Source organism: Rhinolophus sinicus, chromosome 7 (genome assembly GCF_057876585.1).
Source record: "Rhinolophus sinicus isolate RSI-liver-muscle chromosome 7, RSI-T2T, whole genome shotgun sequence".
Classification (NCBI taxonomy): Eukaryota; Metazoa; Chordata; class Mammalia; order Chiroptera; family Rhinolophidae; genus Rhinolophus; species Rhinolophus sinicus.
The window spans coordinates 28,306,192-28,331,816 of NC_142507.1; the positions used below are offsets into that span (position 1 = coordinate 28,306,192).

General features: G+C 37.5%; 2 protein-coding genes across 4 annotated transcripts in view; one reads left to right on the top strand and one right to left on the bottom strand.

Annotated features, from left to right (window-relative positions):
- Positions 1-511: 511 nt before the first annotated feature.
- On the bottom strand, positions 512-17,987 carry MCM4 (minichromosome maintenance complex component 4). The gene is made up of 17 exons (XM_019718435.3): positions 17,841-17,987; positions 17,642-17,725; positions 17,043-17,207; positions 16,520-16,683; positions 16,318-16,419; positions 15,984-16,076; positions 15,811-15,906; positions 14,716-14,854; positions 11,897-12,117; positions 8,632-8,752; positions 6,335-6,594; positions 5,880-6,245; positions 5,399-5,526; positions 4,128-4,335; positions 2,877-3,105; positions 2,256-2,389; positions 512-1,442 (listed from the first exon to the last, which is right to left on the bottom strand). Exons 2-17 carry the CDS (start codon positions 17,709-17,711, stop codon positions 1,350-1,352), a joined length of 2,589 nt encoding a protein of 862 aa, XP_019573994.2. The 5' UTR covers positions 17,712-17,725; positions 17,841-17,987; the 3' UTR covers positions 512-1,349.
- A 622-nt stretch (positions 17,988-18,609) lies between these two features.
- PRKDC (protein kinase, DNA-activated, catalytic subunit) overlaps positions 18,610-25,625 on the top strand; it is a 270,606-nt gene continuing 263,590 nt past the window's right edge. For all 3 annotated transcript variants that reach the window (XM_074318994.2, XM_074318995.2, XM_074318996.2), the window contains exons 1-7: positions 18,610-18,808; positions 20,353-20,429; positions 20,532-20,624; positions 22,274-22,348; positions 23,082-23,190; positions 23,683-23,795; positions 23,883-23,982. In XM_074318994.2, coding sequence (XP_074175095.1) covers positions 18,655-18,808; positions 20,353-20,429; positions 20,532-20,624; positions 22,274-22,348; positions 23,082-23,190; positions 23,683-23,795; positions 23,883-23,982 — 721 coding nt within the window. In that variant the 5' untranslated portion in view covers positions 18,610-18,654. The remainder of the gene's footprint in view (positions 18,809-20,352; positions 20,430-20,531; positions 20,625-22,273; positions 22,349-23,081; positions 23,191-23,682; positions 23,796-23,882; positions 23,983-25,625) is intronic.

The window sequence follows — 25,625 nt, forward strand, 5'->3', positions numbered from 1 at the left end:
TGTCCTTCCACAGATGATTGGGTAAAGATGTGGTATATATACAACTGAGTATTACATGGCATTAAGATGAAATACTGTCATTTGCGACATGGATGGATCTTGAGATTATCATGCATAAGTAATTCAGAAAGAAAATTACAGAACCGTATGATTTCACTCATATGTGGGATATAAAACTGAAAGCAACAAATCAATAAGACAAACAAAAACTCATAGATACAGACAACAGTATAGTGGTTACCAGAAGGAAAAGGGTGGCGTGGAAGGTAGAATATGCTGATCGAAGATTTGACTTTGGGTGGTGAACAACAATGCAATATAGAGATGATTTAATACAGAACAGTACACTTGAAACCTATGTAATTTTATTAACCAGTGTCACCCTAATAAATTTAATAAAATAAAATTTTAATGCTATTTAAACATTCAATTAAATCTATCATTTTCTATGAATGTTACCAGTGAATGTTGACTCTAAGTTATAAAAAAGGTTTAACTCATACGACTTAAATGTTTCAGGGATTATTTATTATAGTAGTATTTCCATATAAGATTTCAGCTTATAGTTTTATAAGAATGACTACTAGGATTGAAATAATTTTTGAATAAAATAGAATTCATCATATACTTTCTTTGATGATTTACCAAGTATTTACAATCATGAACTTCCATGAATATAGTATTTATTAAACCTTTTTACTTAATTAAAAATAATGCCTGATAAACAAGTATTTATTACTTAGTCTGTCATTTATTTATGAAAAAGTTTAACACATTAGGATAAAGTAGTAAAAGTTAACCTAGAATGTAATCCTTTCCAACCATCCATTTTTGATCTTATAGTAGCCATGAGAACTAGCCTCTAGAGGTAATTACACTTGAGAGGTGTAACAGGGAGAAAGGCTCTGTCTGGTCTTTCATTACCTCACTCTGAATGATATGCCCTGGCTAAGTCTTATTTCATATTATAATAACCTAAAGCATATGATTGCCATTAGAAAGTCTAGCACAAAATGTATGGCTCAGACTTCATCTTCAAAAAAGACTGACATCCTACTATCTGCATATAAATACACATTAAAATTCTGGTGAAGAAATGGCAAGAAAATAATCTCTACTGTATGTTTGTAAATTGGCATGGTATTTTTACTTAAAATGTTTTAGAAAACGACTATACACACTTCACTACAAAAATTGTACCCAGGTTAGAAAATTTTTATGGAGCAAAATAATGACTTCAAGAATCTATTTCCAGTAATGGCAGCAGTGGAAGCTGATTGGCTCATATGCCACACATGTACGCAAGGAAGTGCAGACGAGCAAAACACACAGCACTGCTCACAACAGCTTCAGAGCAAGCGAACAGTTTTCCCAGTTACTGTCAAGAAGTCATCATCAGCCAAGGCACGCAATGCTTCTTCAAACATATCTTTGGTTATTGCCTTTGGGGAAGAGGAGGAAAACAAATATTTTACACACCAAGTACTCCCTCATCTGATATACATACAATGATTTCAGTTTAAAGAACCTGAAATCATCACAGTTATATATATATTTCTTATATTCTAACTCAGGAGTGGCAAACATTTCCTGTAAAGGGCCTGATGATAAATTCCACAGGCTTGGCAAATACTCAACTCTGCCCCTACTGTGCCAACACAGCTGCAGACAATACGTAAGTGAAGGAGCATTGTGATAGCAGGCAAAGGGCTGGTTTTGGCCACTGGAGTTCTTTTCACTGAACAACTCAATTTTACTTATTCACAAAAGGGCACCTGAGTATTTTATCCCCCAAATTTATATAATAAATTTGATAGTTATTAAGATGTGTGATCGCAACACTATAATAGCAAAAAACTGCAAACATCCTAAATATCCAAAACCCGGTTAAGTAAATGATGGAACATGCATACAACAGACTGTTACCCAACCATTATGAATGTTATGAAACAGTATTAATTGTTAATTTAAGAAACAGCAAGTTACAACACGGTATAAACGTAATTGATTTATGTCCATTTTTCAAAGAAAAGACTACACGTGTACATTTACACATAGAAAAATTACGAAAGGAGTATTAACAAAATTTTAATTGTGATTATTTCTTGATGATGGTTTTATGGGTGATCTTACTTTTCTTCTTTATATTTATGTACATTTATTACTTAATAAATGAAAGAAAAAATAAGAAAAACCTTGAAAGCAGTATTAAAGGAAAAAACTCTATTACACAAAAAATACATATAAACACTTACTATGTCAGATTGTCCTCGAATATCTTCAAAAAGTTGCTGGTATTTTAGAGCTGGTGTTTTGCCTTTAGATAAAATAAGTTTTTTCAATGCTTCCACTAACTCTTCTTTCCGTTTACGAGAGGTGGCACTCATTCCTGATTTAAAAGATATTAATGAAAATATTTCTGCTACAAGGAAGTGAAATGTTTCAAATTTATATAAACGTTACGGGACAGTGGCTGAATGCCAAAACACATTCAAAATCATGAGTTCTGAATTGTTTCCAATTTTCTATTAGCCAATAGCTGCTACTTTCCACTGAAACATAGTCCACATAGTCTGAATAGCAGTCAGTACTCATTAAGAAACGAATCACTTCTTAAAAATGGGATAACACGGGTGCTTAGAGACAGAATACCTTTGAAATTAGATACAACACTGTACATGCACTAGCGTATATTTTTCTCATAAGTTAGTATGTGTTTTTCTCACAACTTTTATCAGATTCTCAAAGATGATTTGATCCAAAAAAGGTTAAGAACCTCTGCTTCAAATGACTGAATTGTTAGCTTAAATGTGAAATATCAATTATTTACATATTAAATAATTTCCGTATGTTTTTGTTTAATGCAAATAACAAACCTGTAGTAAGAATAGATATGTCCACAATGCCAGTCCGGGGGTCAGTGGCAGATTGCTTTAGAGCCTCCCGATGCAGGCGTTTTGCCTCTTCGACATCAATTGCTTCAACTTTGCTTGAAAATCGGACTTTAGCATGGGCTTCTGCTAAGCGAATCAATGATTCCAGCTGTCGCGGGTATGCGGAAACCATTCCTCGGCTACTACCAATCTTTCTCATGTCTACATAAGCCTAGTGTAGATAGGAAAAAAAACAAAATTCTTTGGTAATAACCTTAGTTTCATGGTTGAACTTTTAACATTTAGGATTAACAGACTCCTGCGTGGCTGCCATGTGTAGATACAGAGCAGAATTAGTAAGATCAAGCTTTGTGCCTTGAAACTCATCAAGGCAATATCTGACGTAGCTTTGAAGAATGAAGAATGGGAATGGGCAGTGAAGTGCATGAGGCCTGGCCCTCAAGAGGATATGGTGTGTTGGAAACAGTGCAGGCTACAATTAGAGCAGAGGACTAATCAGGGTGCCCTTCTGAAAAAGGTCCTCAGGTACTGACTCTGGTTTTTATCTCTGCTGGGGATCCATTTAACAAGGTACCATACACAAAAAGGATTACTGGGACGTTACAAAAGTAAGTTTTATTAAACATATATAGGTAATATAATTTTATTTTGAGCAATCCTCAAAAATCATACAATGGAAAATCAAAACCAAAAATTAAAAATGTTATCATCTAACTTTCATCTGAGCAATTTTTGGGAGCTTCATTATGTATGATGCAAAGCCCATCAAAACACCAGGAAACCTTCCTATCACAAGGTTTGAATAACCTAATTATGAGTCATCATGCACTGCTGCCCATGTAAAAGGATGCCGAAAAGTGAACATAAAATACTTTAATTCATTTTATTATTTAGAAACAAGCAAATGGAAGCTCAAGAGAGATTGGATGACTTTATCTAGAGTTAGAGTTACTAAGTAATATCACCAATATTTCAACTCCTAATTCTGATCTTAAATTCACTATGCTTGTAAGGATTTAATATAAAATGTGTACAACCTATAGAAATGAATCCTTTACCCATTTTTACATTCAGAAAAGTTAATTTTGCAATAGAGGAGGAAAAGTAGTTATACAAAATAGTATTAACAAAATAATTATTGTTTTAAGAGGATGACTGGCTAGTTACATTAAGACTTTTGGCTCTAGGCTCAGCAAAACATTTTCTCAGGCTTTAAACATGGATGTGTGTTACCTCAATGAGAGCTTGGCTGGCTTCCTGGCTCAACCGAGGCATGACCATGCTATGAGCATAAGCAATGTAGTCCTTCAGTACGGCCATGTCCATGAACTCCTCCTCCATTTGCTCCTCGCTCTGGTAGTACAGAGCGACAAGGTGGTGTGCAAGACGCCTGTCGTAGGCTTCGTCCTGAGGGTCCAGCATGAGGAAGATCAAATCAAACCTGAGAAAATATTGTAAAAACACTGTTTTCCTAGTTGGGACACCAACGTACCGACAAACATAATTTATGTCTCTTGGACCTAGGCATGTACAGTGAACATGTGTTCAGTCAGGGCTGCTGAGGAAGAATAAGTGTCTTCTGTCAGGTTGCCTACAGATCAATGCAATTCACCCTGCTCTGTCCCTAGCAGGCAACCGCTCTCCTGGCCCTTAGGTCTGCCCAGAAAACAGCTGGTCATTGAACAGCTGAGTCAAAGAATTAAAATTCCCCTGTAGGAAATGTTAATATAATTTTGAAGCCTAGATGATACAAATGAAAATATGTTCAACTGTTTGGGGAAAAAAACTACCAGGGGTGCCAAAAAAATGTATACAAGTGGACACTTTGGTCAACGTTGCTCAAGCAGTTTGCCGTAATCAGAAGTGTATGGACACTGATAGTAACCACTTTGAGCACCACTTGTCATTGCAGAAGTCAAACGTGACTTGTATTCATTTTTTTGCTATCAGTATATATTGAATATTACAATTTTAATAGTTTTTCTTTCTTAAAATGTGTACACATTTTTTTTAGCACCTCTGTATTTGGTTAAAAAGAAGTAATTAAAATCTAAAATAATTTTATGAAATACATCAGTATTTGGGCAGTGGGGTGAGAAACTGTGGATAACATGATTCCACATGAACAAATTTAATTTTTTAAAACCTTATCTACCGTGTGAAGCTATTCTCTGTAGAACAGAGTACAGTGGCTGGTTCTCAATAGTGGCTTTAAGACTGAGATAGAGTAAGTAGTGAGTGACAGGCTTCTGAAAAGAATGTTAAGGTGACTGTCCTAATTGCTTCAAAAAACAAATGAATGTTAAGGTGCTACCCATAGCTGAGAAGAGAAACACACTGTCCCTGCCATGAAAACATTTGACCAACCAAATTTGAAAACTTTTGTATTAAAGTGTATATACTATCAATTGCAAAATATTAGTATTTCCTTTGCTTAATCTCACCCTGAAAACTCTACAAATGAGCAAAGCAAGAACATCTGTTTTATAAAAACGTTTTCATACCTTGATAATAATGTATGCGGTAGCTGGATATTCTCAATAGTAGTTTTTTTAGGATTCCATTGAGACTCGATCGGATTTGCTGCTGCCAGGATAGAGGTGCGAGCATTGAGCTGACAAATAATCCCAGCCTATCAGAGAAAACACTGCAGTTAGAAGCCTCACCTGGATGCTGGCAGGAACTGTGCGAGTCTTCTTTGCCTGGCATGGCCTCTGCCATGTCTCTAGTCACCAAGTTGTACCATGATATTTAGGACAAACTCAAGTTCTATGAAAACCTCACATTAGTGGGTTAGGTCAGCAAAAAAGATAAAAGAGGATCCTGTAGAAAATACTCAGGTTTAGCTGAAATCTAATAGAAAGTATTTGCCAGTTTCCCACAGTTTAGAATTAAGATAACACTGCACAGTTCCACAAATGCTTTATTTCAAGTGTCCACACATTTTAAATGTGTCCATGTTTATGGATGGAGAATGTGACTTACCTTTGCAATGGAAAGAGTCTGCTGTTCCATGACTTCATGCAATACTGATCTTGTACTTTCATTCATCTTGTCAAACTCATCAATACAGCAGATACCATTGTCACTGAGGACAAGGGCACCAGTTTGCAGGACAAGCTGCCTCGTCTCAGGGTCTTTCATTACATATGCAGTGAGGCCGACCGCACTGGAGCCCTTCCCAGATGTGTACTGGCCCCTGGGGACCAGGTTGTACACATACTGAAGCAGCTGGGACTTGCTGGTCCCAGGGTCACCACACAGCAGAATGTTGATCTCAGCACGAAATTTGCCCCTTCCTGTGTGACTAAAATCCTTTCTTGTTCCGCCAAAGAGTTGAAGCAAGATTCCCTAAACAAATAAATATGTTTAAACAGACATTGTTAAAACTCTATTTCTACAGACTGAAATATAATTTAAATATAAAAATCCATTGTTACCTTCTTTATATCTTCATGTTCATAAATGCTTGGAGCCAAGGCTGAAGCAAGTCTCTCATAAATGTCTGGTTTTCTGGAAAGTTCCTTAAGCAATTCCACATGCTTCTCTGAAAAAAGTTTCTGTTCTGCTTCTTCATCAAGGCCATACAGACGTTTTGCATCAGTTTTTCGATAATGAATAACATCAATGTGGGTTTTGTAGACAGACTTCACATTACTCACTCTTGGATTGACTCGAATAGGCACAGCTCTATAGATGCCTGAGGGCACAACCAAGAAACATACTTTTACCTTCCACTAACAGGCTCAGCAAACTAGCACAGAAAACAGGCAGCTTTGCGAGCTGACAGCTGGCATTGGAGGAGGTGAGCTCCACGCATGTTGTCTTCATGGAACTCCTAGAGTGAAGGACTTAGGCTTATACTGTAAGGTTCTCTGCTAAAGGGGGCAGGATCAAGTTGGAAAGAACACAGGTTTCTGAAAAAGACAGCTAAAAATGTGTTCATCTGTGACCAGTTGTTAGCTCTGTGACCTTGCTCACCTATATTAGCATAAATAATCACATTGCACTTAATCATTTTGAGGTTTAAATCAAATTATTTTGCTTCTAGAACAATGCTTGGCTCATGGCTGTGTAGCGTGAATAGTATTTTGAAATAGTATTTTCATTTCCCTTAAGCAGAGTGTACAGAATCTACTTAACAATTATTTGACTGGAACAAAATGCTGTTAAAATACTACCCCAAAAACTATTAAAAAATCACTCACAAATTATTTCACACACAATAAGACAATCTACTGAGTCAAAGGTAAAGAAATGGTAATGGAAAAATGACTATATTTTGTTCATAATAGGAGGTATTCCTAGGTGAATGCTCATGCCCCACTTTGCTTTCCAAATAATGTAAATTAACATTATAAGAAATAGATGAACAATCAACTCTTCAACCAAAACAACTCATCCATTTTCCAAGAACAAAAATTTCCAAAACTGATATGTCTGATGTTTACCTTTTTTGGATTTCAAATTAGAACGCTTGAACTCCAGGACAATTCAGTTTCCTACTGAATTTTGAGGAGAAAATATCCAATCTTTCCCTAACAGCTTTCACAACATGCCACCAGATGTCATTTGTCCTTTGGTTTAACAGGTCAATGTAATTCTTTTTGAAAACATATGTAACAGTCTTAGAATACACACTATTCTTCAAGCCAAGACAGACTGAAGATGGACGACTATGTTTATTATGTTTAAAGCAGCTACCTTTATTGGTGCCTACAAGGATTTATCTTCACAGAACTGCACTAATACTTATTTTACATGTAGACAGCATTTTTCATAGCCCCTTTCCCACAAACACTTTTACATGTATCATCACATTAATTCCACTTTGCAGTTGAGAAGATTAAAATATTGGGTTAAATACTTCATTGAGGCTTTCAGAGCAGTAGGGTGGCAGAATAAGGATTGCATATCTCTTTCTCTAAAGATGACAAATCTTTCAAATTTTCTAGTGACAATTGCTGGATTTCATACTGGGGAAGACACAGGATAAGAAGTCCTGACTCACTGAATGGAACAGATGGACTGTCCCAGAAGCCTTAGCCACTCTGTGGATTCAATTCTCACACTGCCCTCTAACCAATAACTACAATCCTCATAAACTACTCCCACTCCCACGAAACCAAATGCCCACACTGCTACGAAGCATTGAAAGAAACACTGGATATTCATGTGGTGCAGTGGGAAAGATGAGGATGACTACTAGTGCCGCAAACCACCAGAACCTTAGCTACGCCAATAGACACTTCTATGAATCTCAGCTTCCTCATCTCTAAAAGTATCGTCATGTAAACTCCTAGCATGGAAGCAAGGTGCTAGGATACATGCTTTCCTATAATAAAATTTAACCTTTAGCTATGCATTTAGGAAATAAGTAGAAAATTATTTAAAATTCTAGAGTTGTGATACTTCCTGGAGCTGGTGGCATAGCTCAAATGCTGCCAATACCAGCCTTGTCTGAAGCTGTTTTCTCAAGATACCAACACTATCCACTCAAGATACACACATATCTTTGGAATACCGAGATAGCAAGAGACTGCAAAGACAATGCACCGAAACATTGTCTTGATGTTAAAAAGGTGATTAAAGCACTACACCCTATCTTCTCAAGCCCTGAATGATGCTGGAGGCAGGACATTGCCCCATGCCAATGAATTCATGACCAAGTCAAAGAACTGACTAAAAGTTGTCATCAAAAGCAAGATTATGGCATCAATACAACCTACATTCTTACCAGTAACATTCACTCTGTCCCCAGGTTGAACCTTGTCAACAAGATCATTGTGAGCAAAAAGAACGACAGTGTGAGGTGTCTGTCCTGCAGGCATATCTTCAGGAGACTCTTGGAGCTTGATCTGAAAGAAGAGCAGTGAAAAATAGGAACTCAGAAAATGAAGAAAGCGTAACGGATACAAAAGCTGCAAGTTTTTGTACCAATGAGAAATAACTTTTTGATGCTTAGCATCTTTACTTTTCAAAACATTGTTTGTTTTAATCTTGATAGTTTTTTAAAAAGCTTTTAATGTGACATGAACATGCTTTTTATGAGGATGTTATTTAAACATATCCCTATTTGGGGGAGGGGAGGCACACTTTAAGTGACTTTTTAAAAATACCATTTTTAAGGTTGTAGTGGGTTATCTTTGCATAAATGTTTATTTACTTTATAATTATTTTAGAAGTTACTTCTAGTAGATTTCCTAGGTGGGAAGCACACTTTTCAGGTTCATGGTTAAGCATTTCTGTGCATCTCTGCTAGTCACTGCAAGCACCTCACAAATACTTGCCTATTTACCTAATTATATCCACTCATCTGACAGCCTCTTTTGAGTACTGTTCTAGGTGTTGGGGACTCTGCAATGAACAAAGTTTCTTCCGTCAGAGTGGAGGGACAGATAACACACAAGTGAGCATGTAACAGATCTGACAGTAACAAATGCAATACAGAAGAGTAAGCAGTACAGGGAATGGAAGTGCAGGAGATGCTTTTCATAAAGCAAGGTTAGGGAAGGCCTTTCTTAAATCAGGTGACCTCTGGGCACAGGTCTAAGGATGTTGGGAAAGAAGGAAATGTTCCCAATGGAAAGAACGTAAGTACAAAGGTCCTGAGTCAGGCTTGAGCTTGGCTGATGATCCATGAATAAAGAAATAGCTGAGAGAATGCCAGCAAGATCGGTGGGTACAAAGGTGTGCCGTGGGTAATGACGGTCCATGTGGGCTTGGAGACTACTCTAAGACACAGGTTTTATTCTAAGTCAGTATGGGAGTCTTTGGAGCATTCAAAGAATACACACTACAAGCTCCTCGGGAACCTTTTTATGTCCAGCCCGTAGCACCATGCTGGCGTGAATTGAGATACATTTGTTCCAACAATTTGTACCAATATTAAACATTTACATGTTAATTTTATTTGCAATTATTTGGTTAGTATTAACACTGAACATGTGTAGGAATATGTTGAGGAAAATTTGCCTTCATTGGCTGATGTGAGCTTTTGTCTGTTAGTTTTTGTGTTTCCCCACAAGAGAGATTGCACGTAACGTATTGGTTAGCTTTTGTTCCTTTTCCCACATGAGAGATTGCATATGGGGTTCCCACCCGTGACAGACTGCATGTGAGGAATTGGTTAGCTTAGGGCTAAGGAAATTTCTCCCGTGTTTCATTCCCAGCAGGAGAGATATGGGAGGATGCTGCTTTCTGTCTGTTTTGCCCACATCAGCAAATGAGGTGGAGAACTAACTAAGTTATATCAGAATGATGTGACAGGTATGTTGCCAGACTGCAAGGCCTTGGGCCGATGGTCCCAGGCGAGAACAGCAGGTGTTGTTTGTCTGAATGAACTGGCCCTTCAGCCGAATAAGCAATATTCTTATCACAGGAACTGGCCATTCCTGGAGGGGGAGGCAGGAAAAAGGGGCTTGGCTCTAGGGCACATCTGAAAAAATATATAAGACAGATCTCAGGTGGCAGTGTAATTTCGTAATTTCATCATTTGTGATTGGTCAGTCTTCATCATTCTAACATTTTGAAGACTCGTATACAACATGCAGCTTACATCACTCGGAGTCGCCCTGACTTCCAGCTGCGGACCTGGTGAGGTCTGGCTGGTTCCAAACCTCTCCAGTGTTGTTCCCCATGGTTAGCCTTAAGAACTTGTTAGCATTTTGGAAACTTGTATGCAGCTTGCAGCTTGTAGCATCAAGAGATGCCCTAACTTCCAGCAACAACAGCAACATTCTGCGGAACTAGTAAGCAGCAGAGATGCCTGAGTTTCTCTCTGCTGCAGACCTGGCAAGGTTTTGATTCCTGACTGTTTCAGTATTGTTTTTCCTATGGTTTGGTGAGCTTTTGGCATCTACTGTAATAGCTGCTATCCTAAAAAGTTTATTATTGCTTTTGGATATTCTTTATTGATGTTATTTGTGTATTTAGCCAAGTGATTTTTGATCAATAGTAAACATAGTTGAGATCTCTTAAACTTATATGTATACTTCTTTGACATGACATTATCAATATATAGTTCAGTCTTAACCACTTTTACATTCTGTCATTAGCACATTCTCCTAAGTACCTAAGTCTTTTGCTATTGCATATTGCTAAATAAATTGATTAGATACAGCTAAATAAATTCATTAGTCTCATTCTAGCATGTCCCTCCCCTTTTTTTTCCCCACTTGTCATTACAACAGGTTTTCACGTTTGCTAATAATTTTCTTATTAGCCCCCAATAAGGAAAATTACCTTTCGCAGTATTTTGACCACATTCTTGCTACTTAACGTTAAAAAAATTTTTTTAAACATTGCAACAAAAAAAGTGTTCATACTTATGGATACTTTTACACCATTACAATCACAGTAAATAAATGATTTGTCTGCCTTTCCCCACTTGTTATTTTAATAACTTCATCTTAAAAATTTCATGATTAAAGAGGTAAGAGGTCAAAGTTCCTATACAAATAAAATTTGTGAGAAAAATTTCTCAACCCATTCTTTACCAGTGGAACAGTTGCAAAACGACAGAACTTAACTAAATAATTTTTACAGTTCTTAAATGTTTATGTACTCTTAATCTGACATGTTAAAATTTTATAGTCTTACATATTTCCTATAGAAGCATCTCATGTTAAATTTGATTTAATAAATCAGAGGCTAATTTGATCTGTCAACCTATAAACATTAAACTTAAGATGTTTACAGTGGAAGAATGCATTCTGTTTGAGTATATAATGAACTGGTGCTCACTGGCAATAAAACAGGGACACTGCCACTCCAAAGCCGAAGTCTTAGGAGTGATCCAAGTATCCAGCCCACAACCCTCTAACAAAATGTACACTGCCAGAGAAGGAATGAAGTAATTGAATGCCACTTAGGAAGCAAGGTTTTAGGGCCTCAAGAGTGGACAAGTTATATTTAGCTTTTTGAGAGTCCAGGGAGAGGCAGAAAAAGGGCAAAACATACCACAGAGGCAGTCAGTCAGCACACACAGGAAGGTCACATACCATCTGCTTGTCGGAAAACACAGAGCGATTGTGTATCAGTGCCATGCTGTGGGTGGTGTGGCAGCGCTCGCACACACAGGGCTCGGCGATGCGGCCGCGGTCCATCTCTACCCGGGCTGTGTGGGCACACACCTGGCACTGGAAGAAAGCCTCCTGCATCTCTGGAATCAGCTGGGACGTCCTGATTACCATGCCACTGATGGCGATGAGTTGGTCGATGTCTGCGGGGGGAGAGAGGTCGGTTTATCCATTAGCCACTGTCCACAGCCCAGGTAGACACGGTATCGCCCAGAGCTGGATTTGTCAGGGCAGGTCTGGGTCTGCTGTCAAGCCCAGAAAAACCTTATCTGGAGGTACAGAGGTACCTGGGACTGGGTGGGGTCACAGGTAGGTGTTGTGGCCAAGGCATGGACATTTCATTGGGTCTGGACTAGAATGCCCTTCTCGTGTCCAGGTCTGCCTTCCTCTCAAACCCACTGGGCCCCTGACCCACAGGCATCCCACCATCTTCTTTCTCATCTGCTCTTATCTGGCTTCACTTTCTGATTTTGGATTAGAATCTATGCTTTTGCCTATTTTGTCCCATGGCCTTTCGCACCTGACTTATTGTGCCTCATGTAAGTCCTGCTATCTCAGTCTATGTGAAAAGCATGGGCTCTAGAGCCACATAGACTAGACTAAGAACCTCTGTGACCTTGGGGACACTCTTAACTTCTTTGTACCTCATCTATAGAATGGGAGTAACGATAGTACATACCTCATAAATTGTTGAGGATTGAGTCAGCATACGTCAAGCCTAATAACAGTACCTGACAGAGAATGAGCACTATATAGCATAGCCAATCATCACTATCTATGTAAGAAAAGCCCTATATGGACTATTTTGCACTCTTGCTTATGGTTCCTCTATAATTTGGAACTTTCCTGACAACTTTTTCCCCAACTAATTCCCACTGCTGGTTCTAAAGAAGTTACACTGCTATTTATAGTCAACATGCCATGTAGTTAGCTATTGCTGGCCTTGTAGATCATCCCATTTCTTAAGCACTGGTGATTCCCAAGGCCTTTCCTTTGATCTTGTCCTCCCATGAATCTTCTTTGTTCCTCTTTCCACTAATCCTTTAACTTTAAAATGTAACTTTTGTAACAGATTACAAAATAAATGTAAAAGCTAAAAAATTTTGCAATTAGTTGAGTACGTGGCAATTAGTAATTTCTCATCTTACTCTGGAATTCTCTGTGTAACAAAGCTGTCTCTGAAAACTTAGATGCAACACTCTTACCCAAACAGCTCTACCTCTTCCAGTGTCCCCACCAGAAATCCCTGTCAGAGATAATGTCTGGAGCCAGTTTCACAAGAGAAAAACAAAAATTACACTTCTTTAATAAATACTTTAATACGACTTGCTCGTTTATTGCCTATCTTATTTTTACTGAAATTTGTGTCTTTTACACACTTACCTAGAGCAATATTCACTCTATAGCTTTTATACCTCAATCTTCATATAAGGCAAACATCATGTTTGTTCTATACTTTTACTCATATGGCTGCTATCAAGCTTAGGACTCTGCTGCCCCATATTTGAGCTGTTCAAGTCTCCTAGCTGAACCTCAACATAGTTTGCACACTAGACCCACCATGAACTTCTCAAGAGTGGCAAATCTTTTTCCAGTGTGGCTCCCTACTGACTTTGAAAAAAAAAAAATCTAGATTAAGTTGGAATTTAAAGCTCTTTAGATTCCTTCAGTCTGCTGTCTGGAGATAATTCCTTCATGTTTCTAAATCCTTACTGTAACCCCAATTTCTATTTCACCATGAACTCTTCCCATTTGGGCCCAGTGCTTTCTTTCCCTCCCTGGGCTGAGATATCTCCTGCAGTGGTCTTCAGTTATTTTACCTCTTCTTTTTTTTACACTCCCAACTAGATTTCTTTCTTGATTAAGCTCTAGAGCAAGGATCATATTTGTATTTGTCTCCTACAGTGGTTCTGAGAAAGCACCTACTTAATAACTGTAAAATTATATTTGAATAAATTCACCTTAAGATAGAGAATTGTCAATAATTACATATTTATGCAAGTATATATAAGGTCTGACAATTAAGTTCATAAACTGGTTGCAATGATATCGCTAACCTTTTTTGATATGAGAAGGATTATTCATTATGAATTTTTACCAACTGGACAGTTAACCAAGTTTACTATTTGAAAGTGCTGAAAAGGTTGCGTGAAAGTTACCTGAAAATGACCTAAACTTTGCACCAACAATTCCTGGTTCTTGCATCACAACAATGCACTAGCTCACATGGCACTCTGTGAGGGAGTTTTTAGCCAGTAAACAAATAACTGTATTGGAATACCTTCCCTACTTGCCTGATCTGGCCCCCAATACCTGAAGATAAAGGAAATAGTGAAAGGAAGACATTTTGATGACATTCAGGACATCAAGGGTAATAAGACCACAGCTCTGATGGCCACTCCAGAAAAAGTTGCTTTTAAGGGTGGACTAGGCGCTGGCGTTAGTGCCTAGCTTCCCAAGGGGAGTACTTCAAAGGTGACCATAGTGATATTCAACAATGAGGTATGTAGCACATTTTCTAGGGTAAGTTCGAGAACTTAACTGTCTGACTTTATAGTTACATAGTAATAATTTCAGTTAAGTTAAAAAAAAGTATGGTGGGTTCATAATCATATAGTGTAACTGAATCTGCTATTATTGTCAATTTCTAATCCATCACCACTAATTCTTTCAAGTTTCTTAATGAAATAAAGTCTTGTTTGTTTTTATGTAAGGTATTTTCCTGTTATTAAGAATATTACCTTCTGGATTCAGGTTTCTCATATTCTTAGTCTTCAATGCATTGAATGGTCTTACTTGAATCTGATGTTCCAAGATTGAGTCAGGGTAACGGTCAAAGAAGATCTCATTGACAGCCATATCAAAAGTTGGGATAACCTCCTATAGAAATGAATGAGGATTCCAACCTGTGTTTGTATTCCCCTCTTAGGGTTAAATACAAATAAAGCATTTCATACTAGCAAAGTGTAAAAGCTAAAACACATGGTATAATCCAAAAGCATTACCCTATACAATTGCACACATGCCATTTACAAACCTTGGGCACAGTGAACTATCTTATCTTACCTCTGTATGCTCTCACTGGGGTTAAATGTGATTATATATATGAAAGTGCCTTTACTATGTACTGGCATATTTTAGGTTTTTATTAATAATTTGTAACAAACGATTTTGAGTACATACTTTCATGTCTTACTTTTTCTCCACAATGAAATACCAAAATAGATTAAATCGTAATTATTTTATTCAAATTTGTTAACACTTGTTCCCCATTTTTGCAGGTGAGGAAACAGTCTCTGGAAGGGCTAAGCAACTTGACCCAGGTTCCATAGCTATTAAACAGAAAAGTCAAGATTTAAAACCAAATTAGCTTGCCTCCAAAGCCTATAGCTAGAATTAACATAGCTGATACATCATCAATAAAACTTCAAGCCATTCCCCACCCCCCAAAAAAAGACCATAGTATGGTTATGGTCTAACAGCATTCTGTTAGAGATGGCACAAGTACGTGATGCAGTTACAAAATATTTCCACTTACGATGCATTTCATCATCAAACCCAAAAAGCTGTCAATGGAAAGATTCACCATTACTTTTTATACTATTAAGAAACACTGCCAATTAAACTAGGATGTATTACTGACAGTAGCACACATCTCAATTTCAGAAATTTTAAAGTGTGAAAAAATGCTTACCTTAAAGGAGAATACACGTGATTTTCTAAAGAAGTTCTTTTGCTTTGGAGGCAAATTCCGTTACCACCAAGGAATTTTGCTATCCAAAAACTCTTCAGATGTTCTAGAGGTTTACTCTAACTCATCAAAGCCAAATTCTTACCTGTGGGTAGCAGATGAGCTGTCTGTACAGATTTTTGTTAAATGATTTTATGTGTTCACAGTTTACATTTAAAAATGGTTCCCCAATAACATTAATCTGTAAGATAAAATGAACAAGTTATATTCTAATTGTTTTGAAATGCATAATTTGAATTTATAAGAATATACGATTACCTCCCCAAGTCGCTGCATGTACAGAGGTTCAGTAATATCTATGCCAACATTTTCTTCTTTAGCCAGAGGGTCAGTAAAACACTGAAGAAATCTCTTGATGAGAGAAAAATATTAAGTTTAATGCATTTAGGAATAAGCAACTATTCAAAATATATTATGAATATGTCACTATTTGAAGACAGTATGTCACTATTAAAAACTAGAAAAACATCAACAATTCTAAGCCACCTAAAAACCTACTCTTAAGTATTATGGCTACTTAAACATAGATTATAAACACTTTCTCCCAGTATTTTCAGCCAGAAGCATATGAATTTAAACATATATAGCTCACCTGAAAATTTTCTTTGCATGTTGCCACATTTACATCTGTTCCCCAAATCACAAGTTTTTGGCCCAGAGACTGTTCACTCGCCACTATATCTTCTGCTGCTGGCTATACAGAAAAAATATGACAGAACCATGTTAATGGGGAATTACCAATTTTATGTTCCCAAAATAATGCTATCAGAAGACTGTACTGTATACTCACTCACCCCTTCGGACTGCAAATCCACCTGCAGGCCCTTCCGTGCAGATCCCAGATCAGGCCTCTGCCTCACAGGTGTGCCCCTGACCCCACTTCTTGGGGTTCCCTCTACTCGAGAGCTGGGAGTGCCATATGTCAGTGGTGAACTAGCATCAAAGTCAAGAGGAATAGCTATAAAAACAAAAATTTAAAGTTTACAATGAAATTCTGGTAGCACATCAATCTTGAAACTATAGCATGTTCTCTGATGATTTACATCAACTAAACACAATAGCAAATTGAATGTTTATTGTAACTTCTGGAGGTTAAGATTCTGAGGACTATTAAACATTGTTTAAAAAAAAGGCACCAAGTTTCTTTCTCTGCTCACTAAGTCCTAACATGTACTATCACTGTTCTACTGGTGAACATACTAGCTCATGTAGTTACATCAACTACCCATTAACAAACCAGCAATCTGACCAGCTGAAGCATCATCTGTTATTAGGAACAGTATATTAGGAACAGTATACTGATGTTCAGAAACACACTTGAAGAATGTATCTGAGGAGGGCTGGAAAACAATGTGTCCTGTGCGACAGGTGTCTGCAAGTCAGCTCCAGGCGAGGTAGGCATGGGCTGTAGCTCTCCTGTGGAGGTAGAATCCTCGCCTCTACGTCTCAGAGTTGGAGATGACCTGGCATCCGCACTTCGAGCTTGTGACACACAAAACAGAAAAAGATGGTCATCAATTCCCATTGTTCATCATCCTGGATTTGTCTTTCTCTTTGGACGGTTTGATTCAGTACTGAACAAATACAAATCAAACAAAACCGATGCAAATGAGGACAGACATGTTTAATCAATCAAAATTTACGAAGTGCCTGGCAAGGGTGGAAATGGGCGTCCAGCGACGTCTGCCTCACAAGAAAGTCTCTGCACACTAGAACGGGCAGGGCATGGGCAGGGCATGGGCAGGGCACGAACAAATGCTCGCAGTCCGCAAGAGGGCGGGACCTAGAGAGTGGGTCTGGAGACCTTGCGCATTGGACGAGGTCTCTCAGCGATGGCGGGAAATGACCAGAGGAGAAGACGGAAACTTGAGGGAGGGGGGCTGAGTGGCGGGGCGGACATGCCAGATAAGACTTACGTGTTTGCGCTGGCGTGGCCCTACCGCGCCGACTGCCACCGCGGCTCGGGGTCGACGCTGGGGACGACATGGTGCTCTGGGTACCTGCACGACAAAGAGTACAGGCTCGTGCCGCGTCGGCTTCCGGCTTCCTCCTCTCCGCAGCACAGACATTCTTGCAAGGCACGGCGCTGCGCCCTCCCCACCCGCGCGCAGTTACCCGAGAAAGGCCGCAGCTTCCGACGCACGTGGAGCTCCGGGATGCACTCGATAGGTCCCACTCCTAGACTGCACCAGTGAAGCCCAAGGTTTCGCGCCGGCGGCACCTTCTTCACCGCCCTCGGCGGTGCTCCACCAATCACAGCGACGTTCTCGCATGGCTCCGCCTTCGGAAGGTGCCACAGCCCACCGACCGGGGGGGGGACGGAACAGCAGGGGCTTTAGGCGTCCAGTAGAAAGAAGACTCCTACGTTGCTGGTTGCCCACCTCCGTTCAGTTGGTTTGATCCCCTACTGGACCGCAGTTTCGCGGGAAATCTGGGGAGTCTACCGAGACCATTTTCACGGAGGCGTTGTTTTTAACTGTAGTGTTGGCCAAGGAAAATATAGTTGTTTACGCCTTAAGTATTATTTCTAAAGACATTCCAAGTGCATTTTTCACTCTTTATTAAGGAAGAAACTGTAGATCTCGACCCAAGACCCTAACTTGTCTTTTTCTGCCTTTAGTAAAGCAACTCCAACTCCTTTCCATCTATTTCCGGTGATCAAACCGTCGGATTGCTTTCACTAAGCTTCACTTTATGCATGCTAAGTGTATATGTACAACATATTCATAAACCTGCTAGTAATTCACTTCTAAGCTGCTGTTCGTACCGGGAGGACACTCCCCCCCCACCGTGATGGTGTCATGGAGGGTTCCCGCCCCCGCAAGCCCGGCCCGGCCCCGCCCCCGGAAACCTGTCCCTGTTCCCGCGAGCCCTACCTCCGCTATTTCCGGGCCAAAGCCGAGTTTGCGCTCGCTTAGTGCCGCGCGTCATGGCTGGATTAAGGTCAGGCGTGCAGGGCTCCCTGCTGCAGCTACTGGAGTCCTTGTCTGCCGCCGACCGTGGCAGCGCTGCAATGGCCAGTTGTCGGCTGATCCGAGATGTGGGGCAGGAGTGTGTGCTGAACACCGACCCCGCGGTACTGGGTGGGTATCGGGCCGGGCCGGGCCGCGCCGAGGAGGATCCGGAGGCGTGTGGCGATTGGGCCGCGCCAAGGAGTGTCCCGAGGCGTGTGCGCCTTTCGGGGTTTCTGAGTTTGCTGGAGCTTAACAGGCCAGTGTTTCTCTAACAGTGGATATATTTAACAACATTTTGAAGTCCAATCATTTGATTCTGGGTCATCATAATTTCTGTGGCTGTGTATAAAAAGTGGTTTGTTATACTGCCTTTTTTAACAGCACAGGAAAGATTTTAAAACAAAAGTTGGTGAAAATACCCTAAATTCGTCAACCATTGCTATCCCAAGCGGGGAGACAGAACAAGAGGAAAGTATTCTTTCACCTTAATCTTGTCTAAACCCACCAGTACCTTTTCCAAACCCTTATTTTTGCTGTTCCTACTTTTGAGAAGCATTGCAGAAATGTAACTGGCAAGACATGCTGTTCTTTTAACTTTTTAGCAATGCCTAGAAGAGAAGTATTTTCCCTCTCTAGTAAAAGTGCCTGTTTTCAGCACTTTTAACTCCGATATTCCTTTTTAAAAGCACAAATATGCAAACCTCCTCCATGGTATGTCTTGTCCTCATAAAGATGAGAGAGGTTGTCTTGGTAAGAGGTCTTTGCTGAATATGTGGAGATATAATGTAAACAACACCTCCAACAATATGCTATATATGGTACATATCTATTGTCAAGGACATATTAATGGGGAAAAAATTTAAAAACTAACATCGAAATGCTTTCTAGCCTCAAGGTTTCTAAGTTGGCATTCCTTATTGTTTTAGTAACTTGTTTGTAAAGCTGTTCCAAGTTTACTCTGAATATTCAATATGTCCTTTCACTTGAGAGATTATAGAGGAAGGGATTAGATTTCTAATGCTGCTGCAACAAATACCATAAATTTAGTGGTTTAAAACATCACAGCTTTGTTAATCTTAAAATTCTATAGTCAGAAGCCAACACTGGTCTCACCAAACTAAAACGAAGATATCAGGCAGGGCCACTTTGCTTTCTGAAGACTTTGAGGGAGAGTTCATTTTCTTTTTCCTTCAGGTTTTTAGTAGAATTCATGTCCTTGCTTTTGTAGGACTGAGGGTCCCTTTTTCCTTGCTGATGTTCCTTCTAGAAGCCACCCACATTTCTTGTATCACAGCCCCCTTCCTCCATCTTCAAGCCAGCAGTAGGGAGTCATGGAAACTTCTGCTTGGAATCTCTCCTCTCTTTTCTTCCCATATCTCTTCCTCCCTCCAGTGGTAAGGGCCCCCTGTGATTATATTGGGCCCACCTGATAATATCCCCATTTTAAGGTTAGCTGATTTAACAATCTTAATTCCATTTACAACTTTAATTTCCTTTGCCATGTAAAGTTAGCAAATTTACAGTTGTGATATACCCATGCATCTCTGTGGACCATCTAGAATTTCCCCCTTTTCCTTGTGCAATTGAGAAACATGCAATCCCTTTAGGGTGGGTTTATGGAGTGCTTTTTGGCAGCTCTCTTACCTTTTTTTTTTTTTTTTTTTTTTGTCTAGCATTACAGACTTCCTTAGTTTTTTCCAAAGATTTTGGTTTGCTTGAATTTGTTCGGAAATCACTAGGCATTGATGAAGTAAGTTGAACAGTTTCATTTTGCTTTTCTTGTATATTCCTTTTTGTTGGAGTGACTTATTCTTACCCATATTTACTACAATGTATATTTCTTTTATTATAGTTTCGTGATTGTAGAGAAGAAGTCTTAAAATTTTTATGTATTTTCTTAGAAAAAATTGGCCAGAGGATTATACCTTATTCTCTCGATATTAAGGTAAGAAAAAACACCTCATTATATACCAATATCCACTTTAACTTATGGTGTAAGTTAAACTTAGATTTTTATTTTATTTCTGCCTTTCTCACTGGGGAGTTTATTTCTGCTTGATGGTGTTAGAAATGAAGTGGGCTTTTTTTTTGGCCCTTGTCAAACTATTTTGATAACTTTTATATAACTGTTTTGATAACTTTTTGCACATGGGATAAATAAGACCTTTTATTAAAAGTCATAATAAATTGGAATTTTGAATTGTGGGGAGATTTCAGAACACTTTAAAAAAGTTTTATTTTTTAATTTTATTGTGATAATTTTTAAATTTTTAAATTATAGTTGACATTCAATATTTTATTAATTTCAGGTGTATATTGTATTAATTAGATATTTATATAATTTATGAAGTGATTCCCACCATAAGTCTAGTACCGACCTGGTATTATACCTAGTTATTACAATATTATTGATTATGTTTCTTGTGTTATACTTTACATCCCTGTGACTATTTTGTAACTATCAATTTTTACTTTGTAATCCCTTCAACTTTTTCACCCTACCCCCCGCCCCATCTGGTAATTAAAAAACAATCTTAAAGAATTCCCGTCTGGGTAAGATTCAGATTTCCTGTAGTTCATGTGTTCTCTTTGATAACAGTCTGAAAAGTTTGCCTCTCCTGTACCTCCCATTTTCTTTCAACCTCCCCGCCACTGGTTTCCTCATAACTTACTATAGAACTAGTAATCATAAATTAAGTTGTTCTTTCTCAGACTTATTTTTACTTTCAACAAGTGCCATATCTCAAGGTAAGTTGTGTTTATTGGTCCTAAATTTGCTTCCAGTTCTTGGATGCTAAGAGTTGAAGAAGAATACATATGTATTCAATTTGAGGTAATTTAATAGGAAGTTATTTTATAAATTAGCTCTAACATATTGGTTAAGTAGCTCTAACATATAAAGTATTTTAATTATTATCAGTGTTTTTAAATAGGTTTGATTTTATTCTCTTTTGACTTCTGATCTTTTTTTATTGGAATTTTAATATTTGATAACATTATCTTACTGGTAGAGTCACATTTGTAGAGTATTTCATAGTTTACAAAGTTCTTTAATGTACCATTTGTCATTTAATTTTTACCAAGTCTCTGTTAAGTGTTTTTAATCTCTCTAGTTTACAAATGAGACTTAGAAGTTAAGAAACGCACCTCAGTCTTGGAGCCAGGTTGCCTCCTTCCAAAGCTCCTGCTTTTGATTACACTGTTTTCTTATAAAGTCCCAGACATTCTTCTCCGAATTGCTTTAGTACCTTTTTTATTCTTCATTCTTTCTTTCTTGGTATATGGCAAAAAATGCTATGGGAAGTATATAAGGAGGAGTAACTTTTACTTTTTTTTTATCCTGCTGAAGTGTCCGTCTATGTTTGTGTGATTATTGTTGATATTATTATCATTGCATATTGCATCAATGTTTTCAGTAATTTTTAATCTGTATGTTTATATACTCGAAAGTTATACTTTTAACAGCTAGATATTTTGTCGTGTCATATATTGGTATTGCTCCTCTCAGAGATGTAGTTTTAGCTATTGTTAAGTCTTAGTTATAAGAACTAAAATCTCATTGATGATTTTGGTATGTTTTCTTTTAAAATCTAGAATACTTGTACCAGTGTTTACACAAAAGATAAAACTGCTAAATGTAAAATTCCGGCCCTAGACCTTCTTATTAAGGTAATTTAATATTTCTAAGTACATATATTAAACATAACTTAAAAAAACAAAATGGGAATTTTGGGTTGAGAGATATTGGATGATAGGCTCTAATCACATGAATGTGTGGATAAGACGCACATTTTCCAATCATCACCTAACAATACTTTGGTATTTTGCTTTCAGAGTCTTCTGGGTAGCAAATGAAGAATTTTGGGTTGTAAAGGGAATGAAGGGGAAAAATAACTAAGAAATTTACTGCTCCTCCTTAGTCTCATTACCCTTACTCTTAAAATTACTGAGAATTGCCAAAATTCACCTCATTATGTCTCTGAGATTTTTTTTTAAAACCTTACTACGGGCATGGCTCTGTATGTTTTATTTAAGTGGTCACTGGGATTCACTCTTACCTGTATCTCTCTCTTAGCTGCATCTCTGTTTTAGAATTCCTTTGGGTCTTGTTGGTCCTTATCTTAAGCGCATCCAAGAGAATTGTTCTACTCATGTTATTGGTTTCTTGGGAAAGTAAAATTAAGTTTACAACCTCTTCCCCTTCATAACCCCTGTTTTCTCCCACCACCCACCTTACCGTCTACCTCCCAAATAATTGGGCTAGATAAGAGTCCTGAAACACCAAGCATAAATCCCCTAGAGACACATGATTCTGGAATATTGCTATATACAGAATCACTTAGGTAGATAATGCCTTTTCATTATTTTTCTCTTTAGACAATGATAATTTGTATTCTTTTAGTTACTTCAACTTTTGAGAAGTTCTAGACTCATGGATGAATTTAGAGTTGGAGAATTATTTAGCAAATTCTATGAAGAGCTTGCATTGAAAACAAGAATACCAGATACAGGTGAGATGCATTTAAATGTTATTTTAAAATATTTTAACAAATTAACGTTAAACAAATTACCAATGTGAAACATGTTTTTCTTTACCAAGGTATTTATGTTTTACAGATGAATCCTTTTTGCTGAAAATAAGCCAAAATGAAACCAAACAAAAACAATGTGTGATGACTTCTGCTTCCAAAAATTTTAATGTTTACAAAATAATTTCTTTAAATATAAATCTCATACCACATGTCAAGTATAATTTAGTTTATAATACTAGATTTTCATAAAAGTTATCAAGAAAGGTTACAGTGTATAAAACTAGATATTTTGTATGTTTTATTGTGAAATTACTTTTGAACTAAACATCCTCTCCTTTTCTTTGTTTTTAATTTTAATTTTATTTTTATATTAGTTTCATGTGTTCATTTTCCTATTTATGCATTTTTTTGTTTATTTAATTTATTTAAATGTAATTTTAGGCCTTTATTTATTTAACACTTATTTTTCAGTTTTAGAAAAAATATATGAGCTCCTAGGAGTATTAGGGGAAGTTCATCCTACTGAGATGATAGATAATTCGGAAAAACTGTTCCGGGCTTTTCTGGGTGAACTTAAGACCCAGGTATGATATACTTTATGATACTATGTTTCCATAGATTTGGTTGTATTTTTCTTTTTTAATGGTAACTTCATAAAACTTACCTTTTAGATGACATCAACAGTAAGAGAGCCCAAACTACCTGTTGTGGCAGGATGTCTAAAGGGATTGTCATCACTTATGTGTAACTTTACTAAATCCATGGAAGAAGGTATTGCTTGATTCCACTTGATTTTCTTTTTTTATTCAAAAACTATAGCTCTAAATGAATTGCATGTTTATTGTTCGAACTATTAAGCCAATTTTGGACTCATATACAGTTGTGAGACATAATATAGAGAGATTACATATGTCCTTTATCCATTTTCTGCTGGTGATATAGCACAACCAGGATATTGACATTGATAAAATCTACCGATCTGATTCAGATTTTGCTAGGTTTTTATGCATACATTTATGTGTGTGTATTTAGTTCTGTGCAGTTTTATCATGTGTAGATCTCTGTATGCACCACCACAGTCAAGATAGTGAATAGTCCATCACCACAAGGATCCTTCCTGCTAACCTTTTATAGCCACATTCACCTCTCTTTCTCCCGCTCCTCCTGCAGTTACTACCAATCTATTTCTATCTCGAATTTTGTCATTTCAAGGTTATAAAAACAGACTCATAACATGTAATTTTCTATGTAATTTCACTTAGCATAATGTTTTAAGGTTCATCTATGTTGTAATGTGTGTCAGAATTTCTTTCCGTTTTTAGGCTGAATAATATTCCATTGTATGACCATACTACATTTTGTTTATCCATTCATACATCAGTGGACACTTGGGTTGCTTCTTTTTGACTGTTGTGAATAATGCTGCTGGAAATTGGGCGTGCAGATATCTGTTGCAGTCCCTACTTTCTTTTTGGGGGGAGTATATATGCAGAAGTTGGATTGCTTAATCATTTGGTAATTCTATATTGAATTTTTTGAGGAGTTGCCTGTTTTCCACAGGAGCTATACTGTTTTGCATTCCCACCAGCAATGCACGAGGGTTCTAATTTCTCCACATCCTCACCAGTACAGGTTATTTTCTGTTTTTTTATTTTTTTATTTTTTATTTAGTTAGTTTCAGTTATAGTTATACAAAACAACATAAGTGATTAGATATTTACACACCCCACAGGGTGATAACACCAACTAGTCTACTACCCATTTGACACCTTAAGTAATTAAAGTACTAGTTACTATACTCCCTATGCTGGACTTTACATCCCGTGACTGTATGGGTATATGTGTGTATGTATGTGTGTGTGAGTATATATATGTATGTATGTATGTGTGTGTGAGTATATATATGTGTATATATATATATATATATATATATATATATATATATATATATTTTTTTTTTTTTTTAAGTTAACATTCAATATTCTTTTATAGGTTTCAGGTATACGGCACAGTAGTTGTATAAATTATATAAATTACAAATTTATATAATTTTTAAGTGATTCCTGCGATAAGTCTAGTACACATCTGACACCATACATAGTTTTTACAACATTGTTGACTATGTTTCCCATACTGGATTTCACATCCCTGTGACTATTTTGTGAATACACATTTATACTGTCTAATCCCTTCAACTTTCTCACCCATCCCTGAAATCCCTCCTATTTAGCAACCATCAGTTGTCTGTATCTATGAGTCTATGTCTGTTTTTTCATTTGTTTATAATGTTCTTTATATTACACATATAAGTGACATGGTATTTGTCTTTCTCAGTCTGACTTATTTCACTTAGCATAAAATTCTCTTTGTCCATCCCAGTTGTTGCAAATGGTAAGATTTCATTCTGTTTTATA